Genomic DNA, 23627 nt, shown 5'->3' on the forward strand with positions numbered 1-23627 from the left:
GCCACAGGAATGATAAACACAGCTGCTTTCATTAGACACATTATTCACCCTCTGGCTCGCTCTAATCCAGCCTGTCAGACTGATGATGTCTCAGGAGCGTAGTGGAGAAAATATTAACACGCCTTTCTGTAGCTGGGTTGCACGGCCTCAGCACGGTGCTACGTGCTGTGATGGGCAGGGGAACCTGGAGAGTCTGCTGCAAATATGACTGTGAGAGGAGACAAAAGTAAAGGGAAATGATGAATAGTCAGAAAAGCAATGGACAACCTGGTGAAGCCACCACTGGGTCCGTGCCTCTGCTTGCATTAAAGAGCCAACCTGCAGCCAAGAGTCGTGGGATTGGGAACAGATGGAAGGAAGTGTTCCCTCAGCACAAAAATAGTGACAGTGCTTTATGTGAGATCAAATTTGGGGTGCTGACCCTCGTGCAGTGTTTCCTTCAAACCTGGCTGAGAAAGGAGGCTATGGGGGCAACCGGAGTGTGCTGACAGCAGCTGGGGACACAGAGGTGAGCAGAGGTAGTGTTGGTTGCGGAGCAGCGGCCATAGAATCATAGAATGATTTGGGTTGGAAGGAACACAGAGGGGCTCTGAGGTGCATGGGTACCAGCAGGGCCATGGGGTACCCACAGCAATGTGGGACAAGGCAGGGCTGTGAGGTGCAGCACAGGGACACAGCTGGGCCCTGTGATACACGGGGCACCTGGGAGCCTTTCCTCATCAGGGAGATGCTCCACTCCCTTATCCATCTCTGCGGCTCTGCGCTGGGCTCTCTCAAGAAATTCCATGTCCTTCTTGAACTGAGGGGCCCAGAATTGGACACGATATTCCAGCTACGCTCTTATCAGGGCAGAGTACAGAGGGAGGAGAACCTCTCTCGCCCTTCTGTGCCAAGGGCACAGCGCTGGCTCGGGGTCACCCTGCTGTCACACCCCCAGCTCCGTTCCCCAGGCCGCTCAGTCCCCAACCTATGCTGGTACCTGGGGCTCTCCTCGCCCAGATCCAATACTCCACATCGCCCTTCTTCTGTTTCACTCAATTTCTCCCCGCCCAACTCTCCATCCCGTCCACGTCTCGTCGGACGGCAGCACAGCCACAAGCCCGAGGACACGGCTCCGAGCGGCACCCGGTCAGCAGGACCCTACAGACACGCTGCAGGGTTGCAGGGCACCTCGGCCGGGATCCCCCGCCGCCCGGCAGCTGTCGCTTTAAGAGCTGCGAGGCCGCCGCCCCCGCCCGCCCGCCCGGCCCGATAGGAGCCGTGATGCAGCGCGCCCGCCCGGCCCCCCGTCCGCCGCTGCCGCTCCGGCTCTCAGGTAAGCAGCGCCGCCGCCGCGCTCGGCCCCACCCCGCACCGCCACCACCGGAGGAGGCGCTGCCCGGGGCGGCCGCTCCGCCCCTCCCATCCCATTCCGTCCCGGCGCCGCAGGGCGGGGTGCGGGGCGCGGGGCCGGTTCCGCCGCGGGCCTTTGGCGGGCCGTGGAGGCTCGGGGGTCCGGGGTGCCGCGAGGGGGGCGTTGAGCCCGGGCCGGGCTGCGGGACTTGTCAACCCTCTGTGCCCTGAACGTGTTGTAGCTCACCGAGATGCTGCTGGCCGGTGATTTCATTAGCACGCTTTTTTCTTTTCTTTTCTTTTAACCTTTTGTTTCTTCTTAGGAAAGAGGATTCAAGTTTTCTTTTTCTTTTCTTTTTCTTTTCTTTTTCTTTTCTTTTTCTTTTCTTTTTCTTTTCTTTTTCTTTTCTTTTTCTTTTCTTTTTCTTTTCTTTTTCTTTTCTTTTTCTTTTCTTTTTCTTTTCTTTTTCTTTTCTTTTTCTTTTCTTTTTCTTTTCTTTTTCTTTTCTTTTTCTTCTCTTTTTCTTCTCTTTTTCTTCTCTTTTTCTTCTCTTTTTCTTCTCTTTTTCTTCTCTTTTTCTTCTCTTTTTCTTCTCTTTTTCTTCTCTTTTTCTTCTCTTTTTCTTCTCTTTTTTCTTTTTCCTTTTTTTCTCCTTTTTTTTTTTCTCCTTTTTTTTTTTCTCCTTTTTTTTTTTCTCCTTTTTGTAGCAGTTTTCTGTGGGAAAGCTCCACTTTTGTTTGGCTCCCGCTATCGATGTGAATTTGCTGCATTGGCTGCCCATAACTCTGTGCCCGGCCTTTATTCCCCTGGCAGATCTGGGCTGTGAGCCCCTCCAGCCTGGGGTGTTTTGTGGGTGCAGATAAAACAGGAGCGCCTGTGGCTGCAGCATGTTGGCTTCTGCATTGGAATCCCTTAAACCTGAAGGGAAGGGGAAAGAAAATTCTGGGCCCTTTGCTGGAGACAGAAAGGGAAATGTGTGTTGTACCAAGAGGTTTGTTTTCACTGCTTCCTGTATTTATCTGAGGCTGAAAAATAGAGTGCTTTGAAATGCTTCAGTGTCAAATGCTGAGCTCTTCCCTTTTAGCGGAATCTGTTGGAAAAAGAGAGGAAAATGTTCTGACAAACAGAGCAGTGCTGCCCGTGGGGCTGATGTGTGTGTAATGCAGGAAGGGCAGCTCTGCAGAACCAGCAGCGATGCTCCTGCGGGTTGATCTTCCTGCCCTGCGCTTGGTTTGTAGCCTTGGCCGTGGGGAAGCTTCGAGCACAGGTGTGTGGTGAAAGAGCTCCAATAAGAGCCAGAACAGGGCGTGATTGAGAGCTGTGATTTGTGCCGAGAAGCAGGATGCTCCAAGTGTGGGGCTGGCAGGTGAGGTTCGGGTTGTTCCTTGGATTGTAGTAAGTGGATATTTGTGTCCTCTTGGTCCTCGACAGCCGCTGTGGACGGAATGGCAGAAAGTCTCTTGGCTTCCCAGAGTTGGGCAGCTCTCACCTGGAGTTCATGGGTGAAATGGGACCTGGGTGGGGTGATCTCTGTAGAGCTCTGTAGGCAGCTCTGCACTGCCTGCTGCTTTTCTCCTTGAGCAACTTGGTTGAAGCGCTCAAGAAGCGTTTGGAGACTTGAGCCCCTTCAGGTGGGAGAGCAGTGCAGAGCTGCGTGTCTGGTAACGTGCTCAGGGAATGGTGCAGCTGTGCTGCACTGTGCTCAGAAACTCTCAGTGTGGATGCTGTGAGCTGCTCTGAGAGCAGAGCAGTGAGGGGCATGGGAGGAGAGGTTTGGGTACCCTGGAGGAGGCAAGACTGATGCAAAAGATCTGACTTAAAGCATTTAATGCTCAGCAGCACTGTGGCTGCCTCTGGCACGCACACACCAGCAGGATCAGCTCAGGGCAGGTTCTGTGTGAGCCCTGTGGTGGAACTGGCTGCTTTGTTCTCTTCTCCAAGTGTTCTGCCATCCCCCTGGGCTCTCTGTATGTATTTGCCGAACACGTCCTGTGCTGCTGATAAGCTCCAGCTGTTTCTGCAGGTTCCCAGTTACTGCATGGTTGCTCTTACTGTGTTTCTTTTCTCAAAAAGAATCAGAACCTGAGCTGCATTTTCTTCTTTTCCTTGTGATTTGCTTGCACCATGGGATATAGCAGCTGAGCTTGTGGTTGTCTCCTCCCCCCCTTTCCTGCCTTGAGTTGACAGAGAGGTGGTTTTGCAGGGACCTGGGCAGCTGTCCTCTACCTGAGTGATGTACTTTGCTTTTAGTGGTTGACAGATGTTTGAGGTGGTGTTTGCTCTTAATCCTATAAAGTTAGGAACTTGGCTGAGGCGTAGGAAGCTTGAAGGAAGCTTTTTCTCTTCTGATGCTTTGTGTAACCAGAATGTTTGCACTCAAACAGAGCTATGGGCCTTTTTCAAAACCACAGGGCAAAAAGCTTCTTTAGGGCAGTCCTTCAAATCTGTGTGAGGTTGAGTCACGCTTGGAGCCAAAGGTGCCATCATTGACCGAAGGGCTGCACTGTGGCTCTGCCCTCCTGCACTGTGCAGAGCAGAGCCCCTCAGTTTCCCATGGCTGTGGGTTAGGATCAGGGTGGTTCTCGTGGTTGAAGTGTAATTCTGCTGGGAGTTAGCAAGTAGCTTTGGTGAAGATAAATAGAGAGAGAGCCCAGTGTGCTTGATGCCTTGCATTTATGGTAGTGAATGCATGTTGCCTTTCCACTCTAATCTTTGCTTCCTTCTACTTGTTTTGTAACAGTTACTTTTGCAAGTTGAACTGCAAATAGGTGCTGGAAGTAGTGAATAATCACTTCCCTTGGAATAGTCCCGCACTGAGCAGAGCCAAGGATTCCTCATGATCACTTGCTAGAGACAAGCTGACTTTTTTTTCCCCTTCCTGTATGCTCCGTTGAACATTGGAGAGTGATTTCTATCCAAGAATTTAAAAGAAAACCTTCCAAAGTCCTTAATGGCCAATGAAGGGCAGCATGGAGAGGGCTGCCTGGGGGCTGCTGCTGGGAGCAGCTGATGCAGGGTGGGACAGCTGTGGTGGAAGTGATGGAAGTCAGACTGCAGCTCTGAGTTTGCAGGCATGACTGTGATGCTTTTGTGGTAGCACTGCAGTGCTGCTTCAGGAACACAGTGCTGGCCCAGCAGGGACCAAGCAGGAGTGAAAGGTGAGAATCAGTTGCTGTGCTGCTTCTCTGACTTGTTGTACTTCTCATGTTCCCCCCCTCCAAGAGCTTGATCAAAACAAAAACCTTATGGGGATGGAGCACAGGGAGGAGTGTGGGGCTCATGGATGTTCCTGGAGCTTCATTGCAAGTGTAGGTAGAGCTCCTGCATCACTTTAAAGAGCTTCAGAGTGAAGATTGCTTCTAGAGAGCTTGTTGTTCCCTCACTTCTCTGCAGAACTCCTGTTTTCCTTAGGAGGATTTGTGTGATGACTGTGGGGAGATGCTCACATGCAGGTCCAGAACCCAGAAGCACAGAAGACACATCCATGTTGCTGCTATTCCCTCTTTAATGCATTTCTTTTCCGGATGATGATCAACTTTGCAGCTCTGAGGTTTCTTTTATGCTCCACCAGCGCTTGCTTAAAACGAGAGTTTGCATAGGTCCATGAGTGCATCCTGCAGAGAAGCAGAATGTGATGCTGCAGTTAGGTGCTGGCAGGCTGTCTCACTGCCTGCAATTGTGTGGGAGGAAAAATGGCTGCCTGGTTGTGCGACCCCAATGGGGAGAAGAGCAGCTGGGGTTTAACAAACTGGTTAGAACTGTGTAGGCCCCCCAAATTCTCCCGAGACATCTCTGCTTTCCTAGAAGCTTCCTTTAACAAGCTGATTTCTCAGGCTGATTGCTTGCAGATGAGATCATGCAGTGTGTTTTGCAGAGAAAGAATCTGAACTTAGCCTGGTGAGCCAGAAAGTTTTAACACACAAGTCACATGCCCAGCGTCCTCCTGGCACATACAAAACACCAGAGACTGTGAAAGCATCCATCTCAGAGCAGCTCTGTGCTCCAAAAAGAGCTTTCTGAATACACAGCATGCCAAGGGATGCTCTTGAGCACCGGGTCCTGTTGCTCAGACAGCAGCAGGAGAGAGCAAGGAAGTATTTCATCTTTCCTTAGCTCTGTTTCTCTCTTTAGTGCGTGTGGTGCTGGGATAAGCCCAAGCAAGGGAAGGCTCTCATCTGCCTTAATTCCACAGACGCTTTTCTGCTGGCATAGGCAAAGGAATTTGTGTAGGATTGATGGTATTTTTACTGCTAATGCATCAGAACTTACTCAACAGTGAAAACTTAATGGCAGTGTTCTGCTGCGGAGGATCCCACAGATCTCTGGCCCTCGCAGAAAGGATGCTGTTTTCCATTTCTCTTGACGGCAGCTGGGCTGAAGGTGTCCTTCATAGAAAAGCCTTTTCTTCCACAACCATCACAGCCATAGCTGAAGCACATTCTGACTTCTGCAAAGCTGTTGTAAGGTGATGGTGGGTGCGTGCTGCCAGCAGATGGGGATAAGCTGAGTTTGGTTGCCGGCAGCTTTAAGGACAAGCTGTTCTCTCAGGCAAGGTGAAAAGGCACCTTTCTGACCACAGGGCCTCTCTGGGCCTGACATGATTTCTTCTTCCAAATCAAGGCATTACTTACACAAAACTATTTGATTTTTGTGAGGGTGTTACTGATACTGGTGAAATAGGAGATGAGGGGAGCCATTTTTTTTCTAAAAAGGAAAGAAGGGAGTTTGGCTGTTGTAGCAGAAATGCTGAGTGAGAGCCTGAAGCAGCGACTGAGCACCTGGTGGGAAGGCAGGGCCAACCCAGGGGAGCTGAGCTGCATGCAGTGCACCTGAACGACTGGAAGGAGTGGAGCCAGGATCCATTCCTACCCAGACCTCATTTAAGGGTTGGCAGTGGAGGTGAGGGCATCTCTGGCTGCAGATCCCTGCCTACTTGAGGCCTTCCAAAGGTAAGCAGCTCTTTTCCTTCATTTTTGCACTGGCAGCTGCTGCATTTGGGCTCGTTCTCATTTGCTGTAGTAGAAGACTTTGCCACCCTGCTATTGTCATCCCCTTATAGCATTACACTTATGCAGGGAAACTTCCAGTCCTAAATCTGGGATCTGCCCGTGTGTTGCTCCTGAATGGGATCCTGCAGGTTGGTGCCCAGGCTGGCTGCTCTCCTGGGGCTGGCTGGCGGTGATGGTCTCTGCCCTGAGCAATGCTGCCTACACCTTGTTGTGTCTGTGGAGCTCCTAAAGCTGCAGCCCTCTCAGAGCTAATGCTCACAGAATGCGTGAGCAATGCATTAAACTGGGTGGAGTTGTACCAGAATTTGGACTCAGGCCTGTCTGCTCCTCGTGCAGCAGCTCTCTGGGTGTTTGCCTGGACGAAGCTCCTGGCGCAGATGATGCTCTCCTGACCTAAGCTGACTTTCCTCTCTTGATGCTTGGGTACCGTGCCCAGATCTGACAGTAATGCTGTGCAGCACAGAGCTCCAGGTGTTGGGTGAACCTGAAATGAGTCCATTCCTGTCAGGGGATGAGAGGGTGGTGGTGGCTTCGTACCATGGAGGATGGAGGAGAGGGTGAGAAGACGAGGAGACAAGGAGAGGGAGGGATGAAGTCAACCATTGTGCTCCTTCCCCAGGATTGTCGTACGTTCTGAGCCTGCCAGCTGCAATTTGGAAGGCAGAAGAATAGGGTGGGGTATTTTCTTCCAACCAGATGAATTGACGCAGTGAAAATGAAAAGCTAGTTGAGTTTCTCTGGGAATAGCATTTAAGGTGTAAAAGCGTCCCACCCATCAGTAATGGAGAGCTGCAGGAGAGTGCGAATACAGAGACAGAGCTCGCAGAGCACAGTGGCTTTTCAGCTTTCCTTTTGCTTGAAGGATGGGCATGTTCTACTGCCAGCATCGTTTGGTAGTGGCTGCAGTCCTTTGTGTTGCTTCTTACGGAGAGTTAAACTCACCAAGCTTCAGGTTTCATCATCCATCTGTACTATTGCTGTGTTATTTCACTTGAGCTTGTTTGTTTCTACACACACACGCAAACTGTAGCAGAAATAGCTGGAGTACAGACATTCTCTAAATGTCAGCTTATGGTGAGTGCCTTCCAGTGAGCTCAGGGCTGTTCCCCAGTTCCTGACAAGCTGTCACATCTCCATGCACCGTAATGTGAGCTTCAAGGAATGCTGCTTTCATTTCTTTGTTTGTAGTGGGGCTGAGCTGGGGGTGCGTGCGTGAATATGTGTGGTGTGAGCCTGCAGTGCCATGTTATTGTTTGGGATGAGGTGTTGGCCATGTGTGCTGTGATTCAGCTGTGGGAGAGAGCAGCAGCGGCGCCAGCCATGCAGCAAGCTGCTCTGCTGGATGTGGGTGCAATGCTGTAAGCTCATCCCATGCACTTTGTTCTGCAGAGTGTTTTGTATTTCTCTGGGCTGCGATGGATATCATTCAAATATCCTTCCTCTTCCCATCACTTTGATGCCATCTATCCGTATAGCTAGCAGCAATCTTGTGTTTTCTTCCATGTTTTGGAACAGTGCAGGCAGGGCCTTGTGCAGACGTGCTCCTTCACCCTGAAGACTGATTCTCTGTGATTAGCAGTGGCATTTTTTGACCTCATCCCAATGCTGGAAGGACAATGAATAGCAGCAGTACTTCTGAGACGTCCCCAGAGCACGAACTGAGTGGGAAAGGATTTCTTTCAAAATTGCTGCAAGCTTCTTGAGAGCTGCTGGCTGCCTGGCTTTTTGCTTGCATTCTGGAAGTCTTGTAAGCTTCTGTATTTGAGTACATAGCTGAAGTTAATTGCCAAGAAGAAATCTCTTATGGAGGGTGCTAATTCCCGTAAGGACAGGCTGACGCAGTGTGCTGACCCTGCCTGAGACCTCTGCAGTGCATCACAGCACGGAAACTGGTGTGCCAGTATCCCTGCCAGCACACAAATAGCCCTTGTGTCATCCTCATCAACCAAGCTTTAGCACAACCTGCAAAGATCTCTTTGGAGAAACTCAGTGTGAGTCTTTCCTGCTTTCCTGCAAGTGTTGGCAACAATTCTGCATCTTCTCCGTCTCTATCACAGAAATGCAGGAACCCTGGTTGGAGAGGGCATCTGGAGGTCTTCAGCCCAACCTCCTGGTCGAGGTGGGACCATCTCCAGCATGTGATGGTCTCAGCCACGGCTTTGTCTGGTTGAGACTTGAAAATGCATGGACGTGACTCAGGTGCTGCCCCGGATCAGCTTTTGTTTGCTTTTCCTTGAGCTGCACCTACTGCACCACCCTACAGTGTGGGTTGAGGTTTGGATTACCTCATCCTGCAGGTTTCAAAACATTTCAGTGAACTGTTAGGAAATATCCCTGTAGGACTAATAGTGTGTAATGGATCTGAATCCTTCTGTCTTTTCAGCGCTAGCATGGGAAATATGAGCTGATCCGAGTGCTGTTTCTACTGAGTGTGAGGCGGTTTCCTCATGTTTGCATGGGTTATTGCAGATGCAGCAGCGCTTGCAGGACACGTCCCATTGCTCAGATGAGCACGAGGGTGTTTTCTATGCAGCATCAGTTATGGGATGTACCCAGATGGGATGAAGGCTTGGCACAGGATGGCACTGTGACCATTCCCTGCCCTGAGGCCACACGTGGGATCCGCGTGGGCCAGCTGTGAACCCAGGCTGAGGCCACCCATACACAAGGCATGTTGTTGCCTTTCATCTGTCCTTCCCAGCCTCTCGCAGTGGGAGGGGAGTGTTTTCTCCGGAGTCTGCGTTCCGTTCAGAAAAACACGGGGTCACGAGTTGAGCCTGCCTGCTGGAGCACCCATCTGAGCACCCACTGCGTCCTGGTGCTAATGAGAGCAGGATGGCTCTCAGCATCTGAGAAATAAGCCTGCCTCCTGAAATGCCACAAGCTTCAGAGAGGCGATGATGGGCACGCAGTGAGGCCAGAGCGGGGGCCTCCAGTGTCATCCGGGCTGGGCTGCTTTCTTTGCACAAAGCTGGGGATTGCAACATCCCCGTGCTGCCTTGGGCTGGGACGCCTCGCTCTGAAGGGGATGGGTGCTGGGGTGAAAACATCCTGAGCCTCTGCTGCTGAACTGAAATGGGGCCGCGGCCTGCATTTGCCATCCCCTTGTTCTGGGGAGACCTGAAACAGCCTACAAGCTCACGGCATTAGAATGAGAGCTTTGCGAGCTGCTGGTATCATCATGCTGTCCTCTACTGTGCACTGGCTGGGGCTGTGTGTGGTGGTCCTGTTTGAGTGCTGTAGTGCTGTGCATGGCTTTAATCTCTGCCTTATGCCATGTGGCAAGACCCACTTGTCTCAGCCCATGTAAACTGCTCACTGATAGCCTTCCCAGGCCTTTTGCTCACAGACCAGGCAGTGAAAAGGCTCCTGTGACCTCCTGGTGGTCTGAAGGTGGTGGTCCTTGCTGAGGAATTGCAGCAATGTGGCCACTGCTGTTGTCAGCTGCTGTCTGCATGCTGGCTTGAGCCACAAGTGCAGAGGGCAGGCTTGGGGCCATGTGGCCGGAGGGTCGTGGAACAACAGCTACAAACACATCAGCAAGAGGCTGGCTTTGCCTGACAGCTCTTGTTCTGACCTGCCTCCTGTACACCAGGAAGTGCTACAGGGGTCTGTGCTGTAAGAGCAGTAATGATGGTGCTGCCAGGAGCTGTGCGCAGCCCCTCCAGTTCCACAGGCTCCATGTTCCCTGCAGGGAAAAGCATCCCACGTGCTGCTGCTCTTTGCTGAGGCTTAGTCTGTGCTTGTGGTTTTCTGGGCCTCTCTGCTTGTCTTTTCTGGGGAAAAAATCTCCAGTGAAGGCATCTTGTTAGCTGTTCTAAGTCTGGAATACATGCTCAAATGTTGGTCTTCCTGGTGCAACCTGCACAACAGAGACTCACACGGGGTGACTTCTGGGAGAGAGCAGCAGATGTGGAGCAGTGTTGCCATAGGTGAGGCAGGGCTTGGCTTGGGAGCTGTGCAGCTCCGCCATCATCTCTCCCTGCGCTTTCCTTCTTGCTCCAAACTCACTGCAGAGCTGGAGGGCAGAAAGAGCAGCGTGCTGCAACAGGGAAGAACATGTGTTGTGGGATGCTGGAGGGCACGTGGCTCTCTGCGCAAAGGCTGCAGATGTCCCACTTGGGCAGGTCCCATGTCCAGGGATAGGGAGGAATGGCTGATTGCAGAGAATGTTTTTCTGTGCTCCTTTCTGACAGTTCAGCTGGCGTAGATGGCCAAGGGAAAGTGTTTATAAATGTCTGTGCTGAGCACTGCTCTATGCCAGGAGTTTACTCTTCGTCTGGGTGACGTCTTTGCTGGGCCTTTGTCAGTACAACTGCAGCTAAGCTGATCTCGCTCTGCTTGTTCTGACCCGCAGGTGTAAGTCAGCACGACTTGCCTTCTCTCTGCTCTGGTTCCCATTTTTGAGACAGCCCAAAACGTAACAGCTGAGGAATGTGCTTACAGATAGAGCAAATAGAATGCTGCTAGGTGCTGCTGGTAGAAACTGAACTGATAGCATTGATAGCAAGTGAGAGAGGTTTTGGGGGCTGGGGAGGAGGAGTCCCTCCTTCACTCACTCCCTTTGCAGCCATTCTTTTCCCTGGGTGCCAAAGTGGTGTTGAGTCTTCTTCTGCTCCACATCCCAGCAGAGACCATGATCTGAGAAATGAGCCTTTGAGTGCTTCCCTCCAATCCCTGTTGTCTTCTGTACTGTTTGGGACCACGTGGGGCTGAGTATGGCAAGAGTCTGTCCCATGTCAGGCATCTGCATGTCACTGTGTGCACTGCCTTGTCCTACCATGGAGCTGTGTTGCACCTCTGGGCAGCGTGTCATCTACCACTGTGGTCTGACGGTATTTTTGGAGGGTGTCTTGCACTCCTCCCAATTTTCCCCCCTGCTGTGCCAAGTTCTGCTCTGCCTCCCTCCCTTCCCAGGTGCATGGCTGGAGGCCGTGTGCTGAAGGCTGACAGCAACAGAGCGTGGCTGAGCACCCCTGGGGGGCTGGGCATGGGCTGTGAGCAGAGCACTTTGTGCAGCAGGCTCCTGCACTGCACCAGAAGGGCCTGGAGAGGTGAAGCAGGGGGGAGCTGGCTTCCACTGCCTCTCCCTGAAAGAATAAATGGTGTTAATGCAGCCGGCCCAACCTCTGCGGTGGGACCGTCCCTGCTGTTCAACCCCCTCATCCCTGCTCAGCCAGAGATGCTCTTCTGGCCTTCATTTCTGCAGTGTGATTGTGTGGCTTTTCTTCTTCGGGAGCTTCGTGCACCATAAAAAGGGTTGTTCAGCTCCGTCAGTCTGTCTTCAGCTGCTTATTAAGTCGCTTTTCCTTTAGCACTGGTGTCCTTTCACTCACTTCTCCTGGTGCCACCTGATGGTGCAGCAGCCAAGGAAGCTTCCTGATTTCAGTGCACATTGCTCCAGTTCACCAGCCGTGAATTTTAAATCTCTGCTTTGTTGCTTGGACTCCCCAAAGCGTTGGTGTTATTTTTAAACACCAGAAGCAAAAGCTGCCTTAAAGCCTGCTGAAACATGCTCAGGTTGTAAATGATTGACAGTACTTTCAAAGCATGATTTTTTTTATTATTATTTTGAGAGCACTTTTTATCTCTTCTGATAATGTTCCTGAAATGTCTCTGGGTTGCAGGGTACCACATGGGCACCTCCAAAACAGCCGAATTGCCCCACAGTAGAATAAACAAGTTGGTGTCTAAACTTGTGCATGGAATGTAAGTATCTGCTGTTGGGTCTTCATCTGCTCATCGGCCTATCTTTGCTGAAGCCAAACACGATCTGTTGGAGGCCTGGCCTGCACTGGTTCTGCTTCCTTGCAGTTTGGAAAGCTGCTCGTGCTGCAGAAAGCAGTTCTGTGCAAAACCAAAACAGGGTCTGTTGATGTTATTTCTAGTCCTTTGAGAAAGATGACTTACCGGTCACATGTGCTGTATGAGGTCATTAGGAAGCCTCTCAAATACACAATTTGAGAACAGATGATGCCATGGCAGAAGTATGCTCCCTCTGCGATGCGAGATGCAGAGCTCGCTGAAATGCTTGAGTTTCTAATAGCTTTGAGTGGGATCTGTTATCGTGCATATTTGGGCTCATTCCAGTGGAAAAAAAGCACTGTTTTCTGCTTTGCTCTACGCCTAGGATTGATTAGCAAACGTACACGGTGGGATAAAGTTACATTTCAGAGGGCATCCAGCAGAGAGGCTGTTGCTGTGCTGGAGGCGAGCGAGTCCAAGTGCCAGCTCAGCAGATTTCTTAGCAGTGCTTTGTGCTCCGCGGCACCGGCTGTCCGCTGGGAAGGCAGTGCTTCGAATCGCTGGGTCCTTGCTCCTCCCAGTGATGGGGGGGAGCCGGCGGGGGTGGGGGGGGGGGTTTGCTAGACTGTTAGTGCTGCTTCTGTGATGGGCGTCTGCTTTGTGATGCTGCTATTGGGGTCTATCCTGGATTGCTTGCTCTGCATTCCCAGAGCTGCCTGCTGCTGCTCACTGCTGTCCGTCATCCAGCAGGGATCCTGTTGGTCCCAGCTTGGTCCACGAGTGCTACTGATGGGGCAGGCGTCCTTATTGTGGCAGAAGGGTGCATCCTGTGTGTTTGATCTGAATCAGTTGTACCCACTTGAGGTAGGGCTTCCCAGGCACAGAGATGTCTTGTGTCTGTGCTTCTCCAGCTATTGCTGGTCATGTGCTTCTGCCCCAAGCTGTGAGTGAGCCCTAGTGATTGTCCCATCATCTGGGCTGATAATACACTAGATGTGGGAGAACTTCCCAAGGAGGAGAAAAAAGTAAATCATGTTCTCAGTACAGAAGTGAATTGTATAGCTGAGACGGGGCAAGGAGGCAAGGAGGCAGGGAGGAAAACAGCAAGGAAGCATCTGACTTGCCCATGTGACGTGCATCTCAACTCAGAGCTGTTTTCCAGTTCAGATCTGGTGTGGGCACAGCATGGCTGATGTTTCTCTACAGCACAGAGCAATCTTGCTTTCAGTCCTGCTTTTAGAGGTACGTGGGGCAGAGTTCTGATCACGCAGTGCCAGCAGCACACTGTGTGGCTCCATTTCTCAAAGCATTCCATCACTGCAGTGTCCCCTTTCCCTGGTGCTGTGCTGGTCCCTGCTGTTCCTGCAAACCCCAGTCCTGGGCTCGTGGAAGAGCACGGGGACAGGGATGCTTTATGCTGTTAGTGTTCCTTGTGCTGGTTTCAAACAGACTGTGCAGGAGTGGTGTGTTGCCGAGTAGTTTTGCTGCCCCTGCAGAACCTCAGCAATGTCACCTGCCAGTGAGGGTCCTGTAGGGATCCCCCAGGTGCTGACTGGTATTGAGTTAGTTATTATCTCTTTCATCTTGTATTTCTAAAAGAAAAGGAGGCGAACGCAGGATCTGCTGACCTTGCTGTGCGGGATGCTGGCCCAGGGGAGCAGCAGGGCTGTGCTCTGTGCTGACGGTCCCTCCTGCCCTGCGTTTATCGCTGTGCCCTCCTCCCAGGACAGACTCCAGCAGCAAACCCCAGGGCTGAGGGGTTCTGTGGCTGCAGTCTCCCTTTCACCTGCATTTAATAAGCGACGAGTTACACCTTTGCTTTTTACCTCCCCCCCACGGACACGGGGCTTGCAAAGGATTTGGAGCGCGTTGCAATGACAGCCGCGTCTTTCCTTTTTCCTGTCCGTATTAAACAAGAAGGTGCAAGCTGGCAGCGCAGGGCCGGCCTGCCTCTGCGACTACACGGGCCCTGCTTCCTGAGCAGGAGAGCTGCTTTATGTTGTGGTTTTACTAAATGAATTCAAAGCTTGGCCTTCCTCCAGCCTGAGCCCGGGCCGAACGCCAGCAGAGCAGCCCCTGGGGAGAGCGCTGGAGCGAGGAGGGGCCGGCGGGACAGGGAAGAGCGGAGGAATCCGAGGAGGCAGATCCGCCTCGCCGACGAGCTCCCTTCCCATCTGCTCGGCCGGCAGTCGCCATAGGAACCGCGCTGATAGAGGCAGGGCCGCCTCTCGAGCCCGTCCGTGTGCGCGGAGGGAGGGAGCGGGGAGGAGCTGCCGGAGTTTGAACGCATCGTGCCGGTGGAGAGCTGCAAGGAATGCCGGCGGGACGGGCCGCGGGGCGCGGAGGACGCGTTGCCGTCGTTCCCCGCTGTCGGCAGCCCCCGAGCGAGGCAGGTGGGTGAGCGGCCGGCTGGGGCAATCGCAGCGCTCTGCTCGCGGCCCGCCGGCTCTCAGCCCCGCTTTCCTTTCCGTGGGGATTCGTGGGGCCGGAGTCGGGTTTGCAGCCGTTGTGCCCGCAGGAAGGGTTTGGGGGCCGGGGCTGGCAGCATCCCGGGCTGCCGGGCTCCCTGCCGTTCCCGATGGCACGTCGGGGTCCTGGCAGCTGTCTTGGCACGCAGGGGTGCTGCTGCTTCTCCGCGTCCTGGCAGGGGTTCATTGCGGGACTTTCCGCTCCGGATGAGTGCGATTACTTCCCTGGTAAACCCCCTTTTTCCAGGTGCTGAGAACTTTCCCCAAACAGCCCCGTTCCCACCGCGGAGCCTTGCAGGGTTGCTCTCCGCTCCGTGGGTTTTTATTTAATAGTTTAGCTGAAATTCCATCCACTCTTTGTGTGCCGCGGAGAACAACGCGTTCGTGGGGCTTCTGTTCTTTTAAATAAGAGGTGGCTAGCGCTGCTCTCTGCATGGAGCTGCTGGAGGCTGCACAGACACAAAGCTCCAACCCTGGCAAAAGGAAAGTGCAGGAGCCGGGCTGCGGGCAGGCAGAGAACAGCCCGACCTGCGGCACAGAGCTCTATGCTGCCTTAATTACAGCTTTGCTTATACCTGCCTGGGTGAGGGCTTGCAGCCAGCAAGCCCTGCCTGTTGCTGTGCTGATGGAACCACAGCTGTTCTTACTGTGGAGATCCACTGCCCGTGTTGCATTGAATGAGTCCTGTGCTGCTTTGTGGCAGTGCGTCCCGGAGGCGTAATGTGTGTGCTGTGGAATTTCATTCCCTCAACTTTAATTTGCTGGTTTTAATTTCAGTCCAGTACAGAAAAGAGGTAAATGGGATCCTCTTCTTTGGTCTAGGCATTGGTGTTTTGTGTATTTTATTTCCCACATTTCTCGTTGCCTCAAACAACGCGGGACTTGCAGCTTTTCCTACCTCCCTGCCTTCCCTAATCTTACTGATTTTCTAATCTCCTCTTTCTGGTTTGTCTTGAAAAAGATTCCATCAGGCCCGACCGTGCTGCCTTTCCATGGCTGTGAAATGCTGCGAGATCTTTCTCAGTGTCCTCGTTTTGCTTTGTTTATAAACAAACCATTTGGTTTGATTGCTTGAAGCACGTTGCGGTAAGCAGGGATGCTCTCTGAACTGTCTGCAGTCATGCTATGTATTTTGTTGGAACACTGAGTTAATTAACATTTCATCTCAGTGTGCAAGAAGTTAAACTTTATCTTTTAGAGCTGTACCAGTGAATAGCACACCCTGCAGAACGCAGAGCAACAAGATCCTTGCTGGCTCTCTGGGCTTGCAGCAGAGGTTCAGCTCACCCCAAAACTTCGAGTTAAACTTGAAAAGCACTTTGTAGTAAGCACCGCTCACTGAGCAGTGTGCAGCCAGGCTCCCCTTGCTCTGCCCTCTGAAGAAGTGAGCTGTGCTGAGGAGCTGCCTGCACCCATGGAATGCAGTTGGTGATAACAGCCTGTGCTTCTTGCTGTTGGAAAAGCTTGCTCCAGCGTGGTCTCTGTAAATGTGTGGTACAGCTCACTTCTCCCATTGGTAAATGTTTTGAGGGAGGACGACAGCAGTGCTGTCATGATGAGGTCAGTGACAGGTGCACGGAAATTTCTTTTTCTGAATGGACGTTTCTACAAAACCCATAAAATGCAGCATTTGGTAGTGCTAGCATTGCTGCGGTGCTCTGATGTAAACTGGGTTGCCAGCTGAACTAGTAGGAGTTCCAGCATAGAGTTTGTTTTCCTTTCCACTGAACCATCTCCTAGTGCTTGGCTCCCACCCTCGCACAGCCCAACCAGCAGCTCTCAGCTCAGGGCTGGATGCTCCACGCTGCTCTGCACGTTGTTTGCTTCCCTTCTGCTTTTGCAAAGAGGCTGCTTGGCCTGTTTTTAAAAAGAATCTGGATGGAGCAGTCTGCATGGAAGCATAGGTAGGGAGCTGTAACTGTGAGCTGGGTTTTCTGGAAGGGAGCAGTTAATAGAGAAAACTAATTACAACTGAAAAAACACAAATGTAGCTGAGGGCAGTGAGAAGTATTTTGATATCTGTGTGGATTTGTGTAGATATGCCCTGGTGCATCAGCCAGCTGGTGGGTAGAGCACGCCGATGGTGGTTTGGATGGGAGGACTCAGCACTGCTTTGCCACCCGTGTGAGCTCTCCCTTCCCTTGTGGCTGTGCTCGGATGGCACCGTCCCAGTTTCCATTCGGCCGATCCATGTTCTGTTGATGAGGTTGATTTACAAAGTGCCACCTGATAGCTCCCAAAAATAGAAGGCAGCGGGAGCACGATCTGTGCTGTGCTGCAGGGCTGCTGCCATACCCCGGCCTCTGGGATGAGTTCTGCTGCTCTGGTACATCTTTAGGGAAGACAGAGTGCCATTGAAGCCTGGAAGCTGGGGGAGCCTCAGTCTGTGCAGTCTTTTAAACCCTGGCTGGCCAAAGCCTTGCCCTGCTGCTCTGAGTTTGGTGCTCACCCTGCAGTGCTCTGCCCAGGAGCTCATCCAGCCCCAACAGCTCTGTGCCTCCGTAACCTGAGCTCCTTCTGAGTGCGAGTTTGAGCACTGTTAAGTAAAAGGTTATGGTGGAGCCCCTTGAGAACGGGGAGGGAGGAAGGTGGTTTAGATTGAGTGCTCTTAATACTCCATCTGTCATCTGTGTGGTTAACATGTCATATAAATGGTTGCTATGTGAGCCTCGGAGCGGGAGATGGTGGGTCTGGGAGGAACGTTGTGAGCTTGTAGCTGCTGTGCTTCAAGGATTGTTTAAAGGAAAAAAAGTAAACAGCCTCAGAAAAGAGGAGGAATTAAAAAACCTGTAGAGAAACACAAGTGTAAGGAATAGAGGAGAGCTGTACGTGTGCCACTGTGGGTTCTGTGTAGGAAGGAAGCTCTGGTAAAGGACAAAGTGATGCCTTTGCTTGGGCAAGAGGAGATGGTCAGGGCCTTTTGTTTGTGCCCATCATCTGTTCTCCTGCAATCCCAACATCACAGGATGGTGAACTGCATTTCCTTATCTCTGGCTCTACTTCTCTGTTTTCTATTTTGGCCTGGTTAGCTTGATGGGTTGTGTTGCATTTCTTCACTGCTGCTTAAATCTGGTTTGTGAGGAAGAGCTCTGAGCAGTTTCCCAAACTGAGAACACCCCACTGCTGTGGAATCAGCCCACAGGCAAGAGGGAAATGCTGGAACATTTGGGGTGTCACACTTGCCCAAACCTCCATACTTCTCCTGGGCTGCAGCTGGGGCTGCCCTTTGTGCTTGGGGCCATGAGCTGGGCCTTCTCCAGATGCTCTATATCCACCATGTACAAGTGCCTGGGATATGATATATATATATTTTTTTTTCTAAAAATTGTGCAGGCATTGATGCTTTCTTTTCCCCTAGAGCCTCATCAGGTCTTTGGCTGTGCTGTGGAAAGGCTCAGACCCTCACCAGCTTCTTGAGAGCCCCATCACCCACTTACAGGTACACAAAGCATACCAGACCTCCATGGTCTTCTGCCACAGTCCCTGTGTGCTGTCCCTATCCCTGCCCCGTGTGCCACTCTGCAGCACTGTTGGTCACCGAATGAATCCCATGCACTCTCTGCTAGTGGTACATCTCCAAATGCCACCTTGAAGATCCCACTGAAGCTACTTGCTTTTTCTAGGCCTTCTTACCTTATGCATCTTGATTAAACCCCAACCCCTTTCCCTGAAGTCTGGTTGCTGTCACCCACGGCCACGTGGAGTCTGGCCATGCCTTGTGTTCCCTCTGCACTCCTGATGCTGCCACGTGGTTCTGGTCTCCCTGGCCATCTCCCCTCGGTCCCCTGCACGAGGACCTCGCTGGCATGCCCAGTTCCTCCTCAGTGCCCCGCATGTTGGCCTTTGGTCTCCATGGTGCTTGGTCTGTCCTGGTCCCACCTGTTAGTCACACAGAACTTCTCCTTGTGTTGTATCCAGTGCTGGCTGCAGAGACTGTTCTTCAGGTTTGTGTATGGGAAAACTTGTCACCTGCTTCTCATGGAGCCCAGGGTGCTGTTAAGGGGCTGCTGCCATCTGGTAGCCCCCTGGTGCTGGGTGGCCTTCCTCTCAGGCCAGGGGTCCTAATGTAACTTGTGTATTTTCCAATCTAATGGCAGCTGGCTTAGCTAGAGGATATTGCCCTTCTTATGACATTTGTCCCTGTGTGCTCTTAATGTGATGCTGGCTGAGTTGTAAGGGTGAATCTTTGTTATTGGTAAACAGGGAGGAGGTGATTGGAACTCCTTCTGCTAAGCATTTTCATCAGCACACGTGGTTTGGTCAGGGCTGGGGCTGTGTGGGCTTGTGTGTGCTCCAGAGGTGGACTGTTGGGGGTGTCCAATGAGTTCTGAGGCAACAGAAAAGCCTCACCATTGTTCTGGAGCCCTTGAAATGGCAGTCGCATCTCCTTGCCTCCTCCTTCAGGCTTCAGATATTGCCCCATTGAGTGGCTTTGCTGCTTCCTCCTCGAGTGCCATTAGGGCTGCTAGGATGTAATGTCCAGTCATCCTGACCGCTCCTGAACCCCCTCTGGGGATATTTCAGTTCTGGATCGATCCTCCTGTTACACAGCATGCAGAAATGGATGCACACCCACGAGCCTTGGTCATGACCGTGAAATATCTTGGCACACTGCTGGGCATCTTTAATGGGATTCCTGCCACAAACCCGAAGGTCCCCTCCAAGGTAATGATCTGCAAAGGAACCAGTTAAAACGAATGGCAGTTTCAGTCAGGATCTAGAGAGGCTTGCAAACATGCCAGACCTCCGTAATGGATCTCTGGAGGGAGAATAGTGCCTGGAGGAGCTCCAAGTCCCACCTTCTTCGTGCAGATAGCTACAGAACAGCTCCCTCCTGTGCTCAGTGTGCTTGCAGGGCACACGGGGAGCTGGGCATAGTGAGCCGTGTTGCTGGAGAGCTGGACTGGGTGTTCAGACCTGCTGGCTATGTTGGGGAAAGAGCTGCCATCCATTGCATTTTTCAGTGAGTTTTTCAGCAACTAGATTTTTATTTTTTTTTTTCCACTCTCACAATGATTGTAACAGGATTTTATTCTCCTTCAGCCAGCTGTTAGCAATTAGCAACTTGATCCATTCAGTCTGAGGACAGAGTTTAACACTTTCTTGCCACTGTGAGGATGTTGCTAATCCTGTTTGTGCTGGTCTGAGGCTCGTGCTGTGGTGTTGGCACTTCATGTACATGCACAGGTCAGGAGGAGAGGCACCATAAACCCGAGGACTCCAATGCAGCTGAAAGAGCTGTGAGGAAAAGCGAGTTGTCAGCCCAGAAAAAAAAGTCATTAGGAAGATGATTCCCAAGCAGTTTGCACAGAGGCTTGTATTATGTAGTGTATTCCAGTGTGCTCCAGCACATGGAAGCGTGCAGTTTGGAAATCAAATCTATTACCAGCTGAGATTTAGCCTCAGCAGAAATCAGCATCAGTAGTTGTTCAAACAGCAGTTCCCAGGATCAAGAGCTCCAGAGTGGAGCCAAGGTTCCTCTAAATTATGAGATGAGTGGAAAAACATCCTGGTGTCTTGCACAAGGCACCAACAGCTGTGGGGTAGGGCTTGAGAAGATGAGGAGTGATGCTGCTTGCACAGTGGTGGTCCAGGACCAGGAGCTGAGTGTGCTTGGAAGAAAAAATTCAGTGCACGCTGAACCCAGCTGCTGGGATCTCCACGTAGGGCTCATCTGCTGGAAATATTCCTTCACTGCCACATGCAAAGGTAAGGATTCTTCTCATTTAACCGTAGCCGTCAGGGAGGGATGAGCCTTGTCCAAGACAGCTCTTTGTCTTCTGTCTGCCATCAGTGGTGAAGGACGCATCCCAGAAGGATTCATCTTGCTTATTTTGGACCCTCTTTGGGTAAGAGAATGGAAGCAGAGGTCTCTAGGCCAAATGCAGCTTTCATAGGCACAGAACTACAGGCAGGTGAGCTCTGCAGCCAGCTCTGAAACTTTCCTAGTGTATTTCCTGGAGACCAGGCTGGCTGCTATGGTCACATCTTCCAGTTTCAGTTTGCTGTTCCCTCAAGACACACTGGTTTTACATGACCTGCTGAGCTCCACATGCCCCTAGGAAAGGCCCTGGTCTGTGGGATAGGGTCAGAGAGGCAACCCATGTGCTATCCCAGCCCATGCTGTTCATCCTGCACTGGCTGCTGGCTCATGCCAGGAGCTGGCATGCTGCTCAGGCATTTCTGCATGCCTTCTCTTGCTCTCCCCAGTTCCCTCTTCCCTCTTGTTGTCTCTGATATACTGATACTGATATCACTGTGTTCAGGTGGAGATACGACAACGCGGCTGGATGGATGATTATGTAATAGGTTTGATTTGGGACATGTGATCTTCAGGTATAAATGGGCACCTAAATGATGGTATTTGTTCTGTACCTGGTCAAAATAGATAATTTTGGATGCTGCTGCTGTACGTGTTGCATGTCACGTGTATTATATTGCAGGGATAATTGTGGCCATTGTTGTGACTTGAGAGGGTGACAGCCTCAGCACAGCTCTAGTAAAAAGGCAGTCCTTATTCTAAGACTTGGGACCTCTCAGTGCCTGTCACTCAGACGAAGAGCCGAAGCGTTTGGATGCTTAAAATCACATTTGGGATTGCTCTGATTCCTTTTTTTCTTTTTTTGCCTCAGCAGAGGGCTCTTGTCCCCACCTGGCAGCAGGCACTATCTGTCTCAGTGCTCTTTGGCTGTTAACCCTGTGTGACTTACAGAGGACCTTTCCAGAGTGTTGCTGTGAGTGCTGGCCCGTGTCTCCACAGACGTCTCATCATTTCCTGCTTGCCAGCCTGTCCTCTGTGTTCTGACGGGGGTGATGAGGATGTGGGGCATCTGTGTGCTTGTCCTCTGCCAGCTGAGCACTCCTGTGCAGTTGGCAGCTGTTAAGCCTCCAGCTGAGAGGCCACCTGGGAGATGTCTCTGAGTCGCTGTTCTCCTGCCAGGACCCCTCAGGACCTGGCAGCTCTGTTACTGTGTGGGGACACGCAGGGAAGGAGCGTTCCCAGCCCCAGCTGCACCCACAGGGCACCCCAACCCCTCCAAGCAGTTCTCTGCTGTGTCTCCGTCTCAGGCCTTGTAGTTGTGAGGTTTTTGCCTCTTGCTCATGTTGTCACGTTGCTGGGCACAGCATCCTCATTAATTCCCCCTCCTGCACCACATTTGGCTTTCCTAGGAAGGCCCCTAGCTTGGTTTTCAGACTCAGAGCTATTCTCTCTGATGGAGTGAGTCCAGCAAGGACAATGGCCAATAGCAAATCCTTAGGAAGGAGAATAAAAACAGGGCAAGCCTCAGTGATTCTAACCCTGATTTAGCTCCTGGGTGTCTGGCAATGTGCAGCTGGGGATTTCCTGAGCCAAAGGTTTTACCTTCAGCCTTAGGAACCAGTGGTGCATCTTTGTTGTGAATAAAGCCAATTGTTTGGGTATCCATGGCAACTTTAGGCTGTGAGTTGTGTGGCTTAGTTATGTGGGGTGGGAAAATCCATCTTTTGTTAGCAATCTCTGAGCTAATGGCATCTGATGCTCTGCCATTCCTAAGCATGTGTATGTGCTGGCACAGTGATGATCTCTTCCTTTCGTTAACAAATCCTAACATTCAATTTTTACCTTTTTTTAATAGCACTCTGAGGGTTCTTCAGCAAATATTCCTTGGCACTGGCAACTTTTAATTTATTGGTCTGTTCTGTTTTCTTCAAACGTTCAAGTTCAAAACAAATCCTCTAACCTGCCTGTTCTAAAGCAGTCTTCTGGGATAGGAACTTCCTGAGGCAGTTTGTAATGAATGTGGACACAAAGAATCAATGTAACCTCACTGATAACACCTCAAGGAACATGAGGTCGTACTATGGCTTTCCACTGAAATTGCCAGAGTTTAAGCCCTTTGCTATTTTTCTCATTTCCAAACAGGAAATTAAGTGTACTTGCATGTGTGAGTGCACACGCTCTGTTGGCAGCAGTGTGGACACGAAGGGAGAGATTATTTTCACCCTGGTTTGGAAATTCACCTCTAGATTGTGTGACAAGCCTCGGATATTTGGGGGTTAGCAGTTGGTGTGGATACAAGTGTGTATCTGGGTTTAGCGCTGCATGGGGAGCCTGGCTGGGCCATCCAGATTGGCTGTAGCAGCAGCTTCTGTGCTCATTAATATAACGAGGGAACTGATGAATAAATGGAGGAGTTATTGCTTTCGTCAGTCTTGTTTAAGAGCAGTTGTGGTGTGTCTGTGTAGTAGGCTGTGGAGCTGAGCTGGATTGCAGGTGACGGGCAGTGTTAACCATCAGTCAGCGCCTGGTCAGGAGCTGAGCCAGGCACGACCTGCCCAAGCCATCACAGGGCAATGGCAGTGTAGCATGCCGACACGGCAGCATGGCCGTCCTGCCTTTGGAGGGCTCTCATCTTCTCTTTGCTTTGTGTTTCAGACATGTAGATCGCAGCTGCTGCCTGTGAAGGACTCGTGCCCATCTGAGCCTGCGCAGCGTCCAACTGCTACCATGATCTTCTGCATACTGCTGCTGGCCTCCCTGCCTGAGCCATCCGGCGCCGAAGTCAACCCTGGTAGGGAGCTGCCAGATTGGCCTCCAATCTCCCAATTCCCCTATCTTCATTCTCAGCCTTTCTTTGCCTTTCAGGATAAACACGTGTAAATGTAATGAATGGGCATCAACATAATTGCTGATGTAGTCTCTGATTGCCTGCTTCTAGGCTGAGGTAGATGTTGTACTTTGACTGTGCTGATGTGCAACATCTGAGAGTTCCAGGAGGGCTCAGGCGTGTGGGTTTATTCCTTCCAGTGCTTTCAGCAAGCCTGTGTGGAGTTCTGGTTTTCTCTTCATTGCTTTGGCTGTGCAACCTGCAGAACAAACCTGATTGTAGGCTGGCTCGGAGATGCTTTGCTCACTGTGGAAAGCCAATTACCAGTTAGCAAAGCATAAACAGCAGTTCTGCAGCCAGCAGGGGATTCTGGAGAGAGATGTGGAAGGGAACATTTAGAAACCATACCTGGCACAAAGCTAAGCTATAGGTAGGAGTTCCTATGAGTCCCTGTGGAGAGAATGACCTCTTATCCTGCAGCACT

General features: G+C 51.5%; 1 protein-coding gene across 7 annotated transcripts in view; it reads left to right on the top strand.

The window, feature by feature from the left end:
• Window positions 1-1239: 1239 nt before the first annotated feature.
• Window positions 1240-23627, top strand: part of LOC128073147 (discoidin domain-containing receptor 2-like) — a 50887-nt gene continuing 28499 nt past the window's right edge. For 2 of the 7 annotated variants that reach the window (XM_052667637.1, XM_052667636.1), the window contains exons 1-2: window positions 19128-19220; window positions 22972-23107. In XM_052667637.1, the coding sequence (XP_052523597.1) occupies window positions 19143-19220; window positions 22972-23107 (214 nt within the window). In that variant the 5' untranslated portion in view covers window positions 19128-19142. Of the gene's footprint in view, window positions 1316-1573; window positions 1597-14224; window positions 14481-17915; window positions 17995-19127; window positions 19221-22971; window positions 23108-23627 lie in introns of those variants that run through there. The other 5 variants (XM_052667641.1, XM_052667640.1, XM_052667639.1 and 2 more) reach the window with 5 other exon arrangements.

The sequence above is a fragment of the Tympanuchus pallidicinctus genome, unplaced genomic scaffold (genome assembly GCF_026119805.1).
Source record: "Tympanuchus pallidicinctus isolate F22 unplaced genomic scaffold, pur_lepc_1.0 scaffold8, whole genome shotgun sequence".
NCBI lineage: Eukaryota > Metazoa > Chordata > Aves > Galliformes > Phasianidae > Tympanuchus > Tympanuchus pallidicinctus.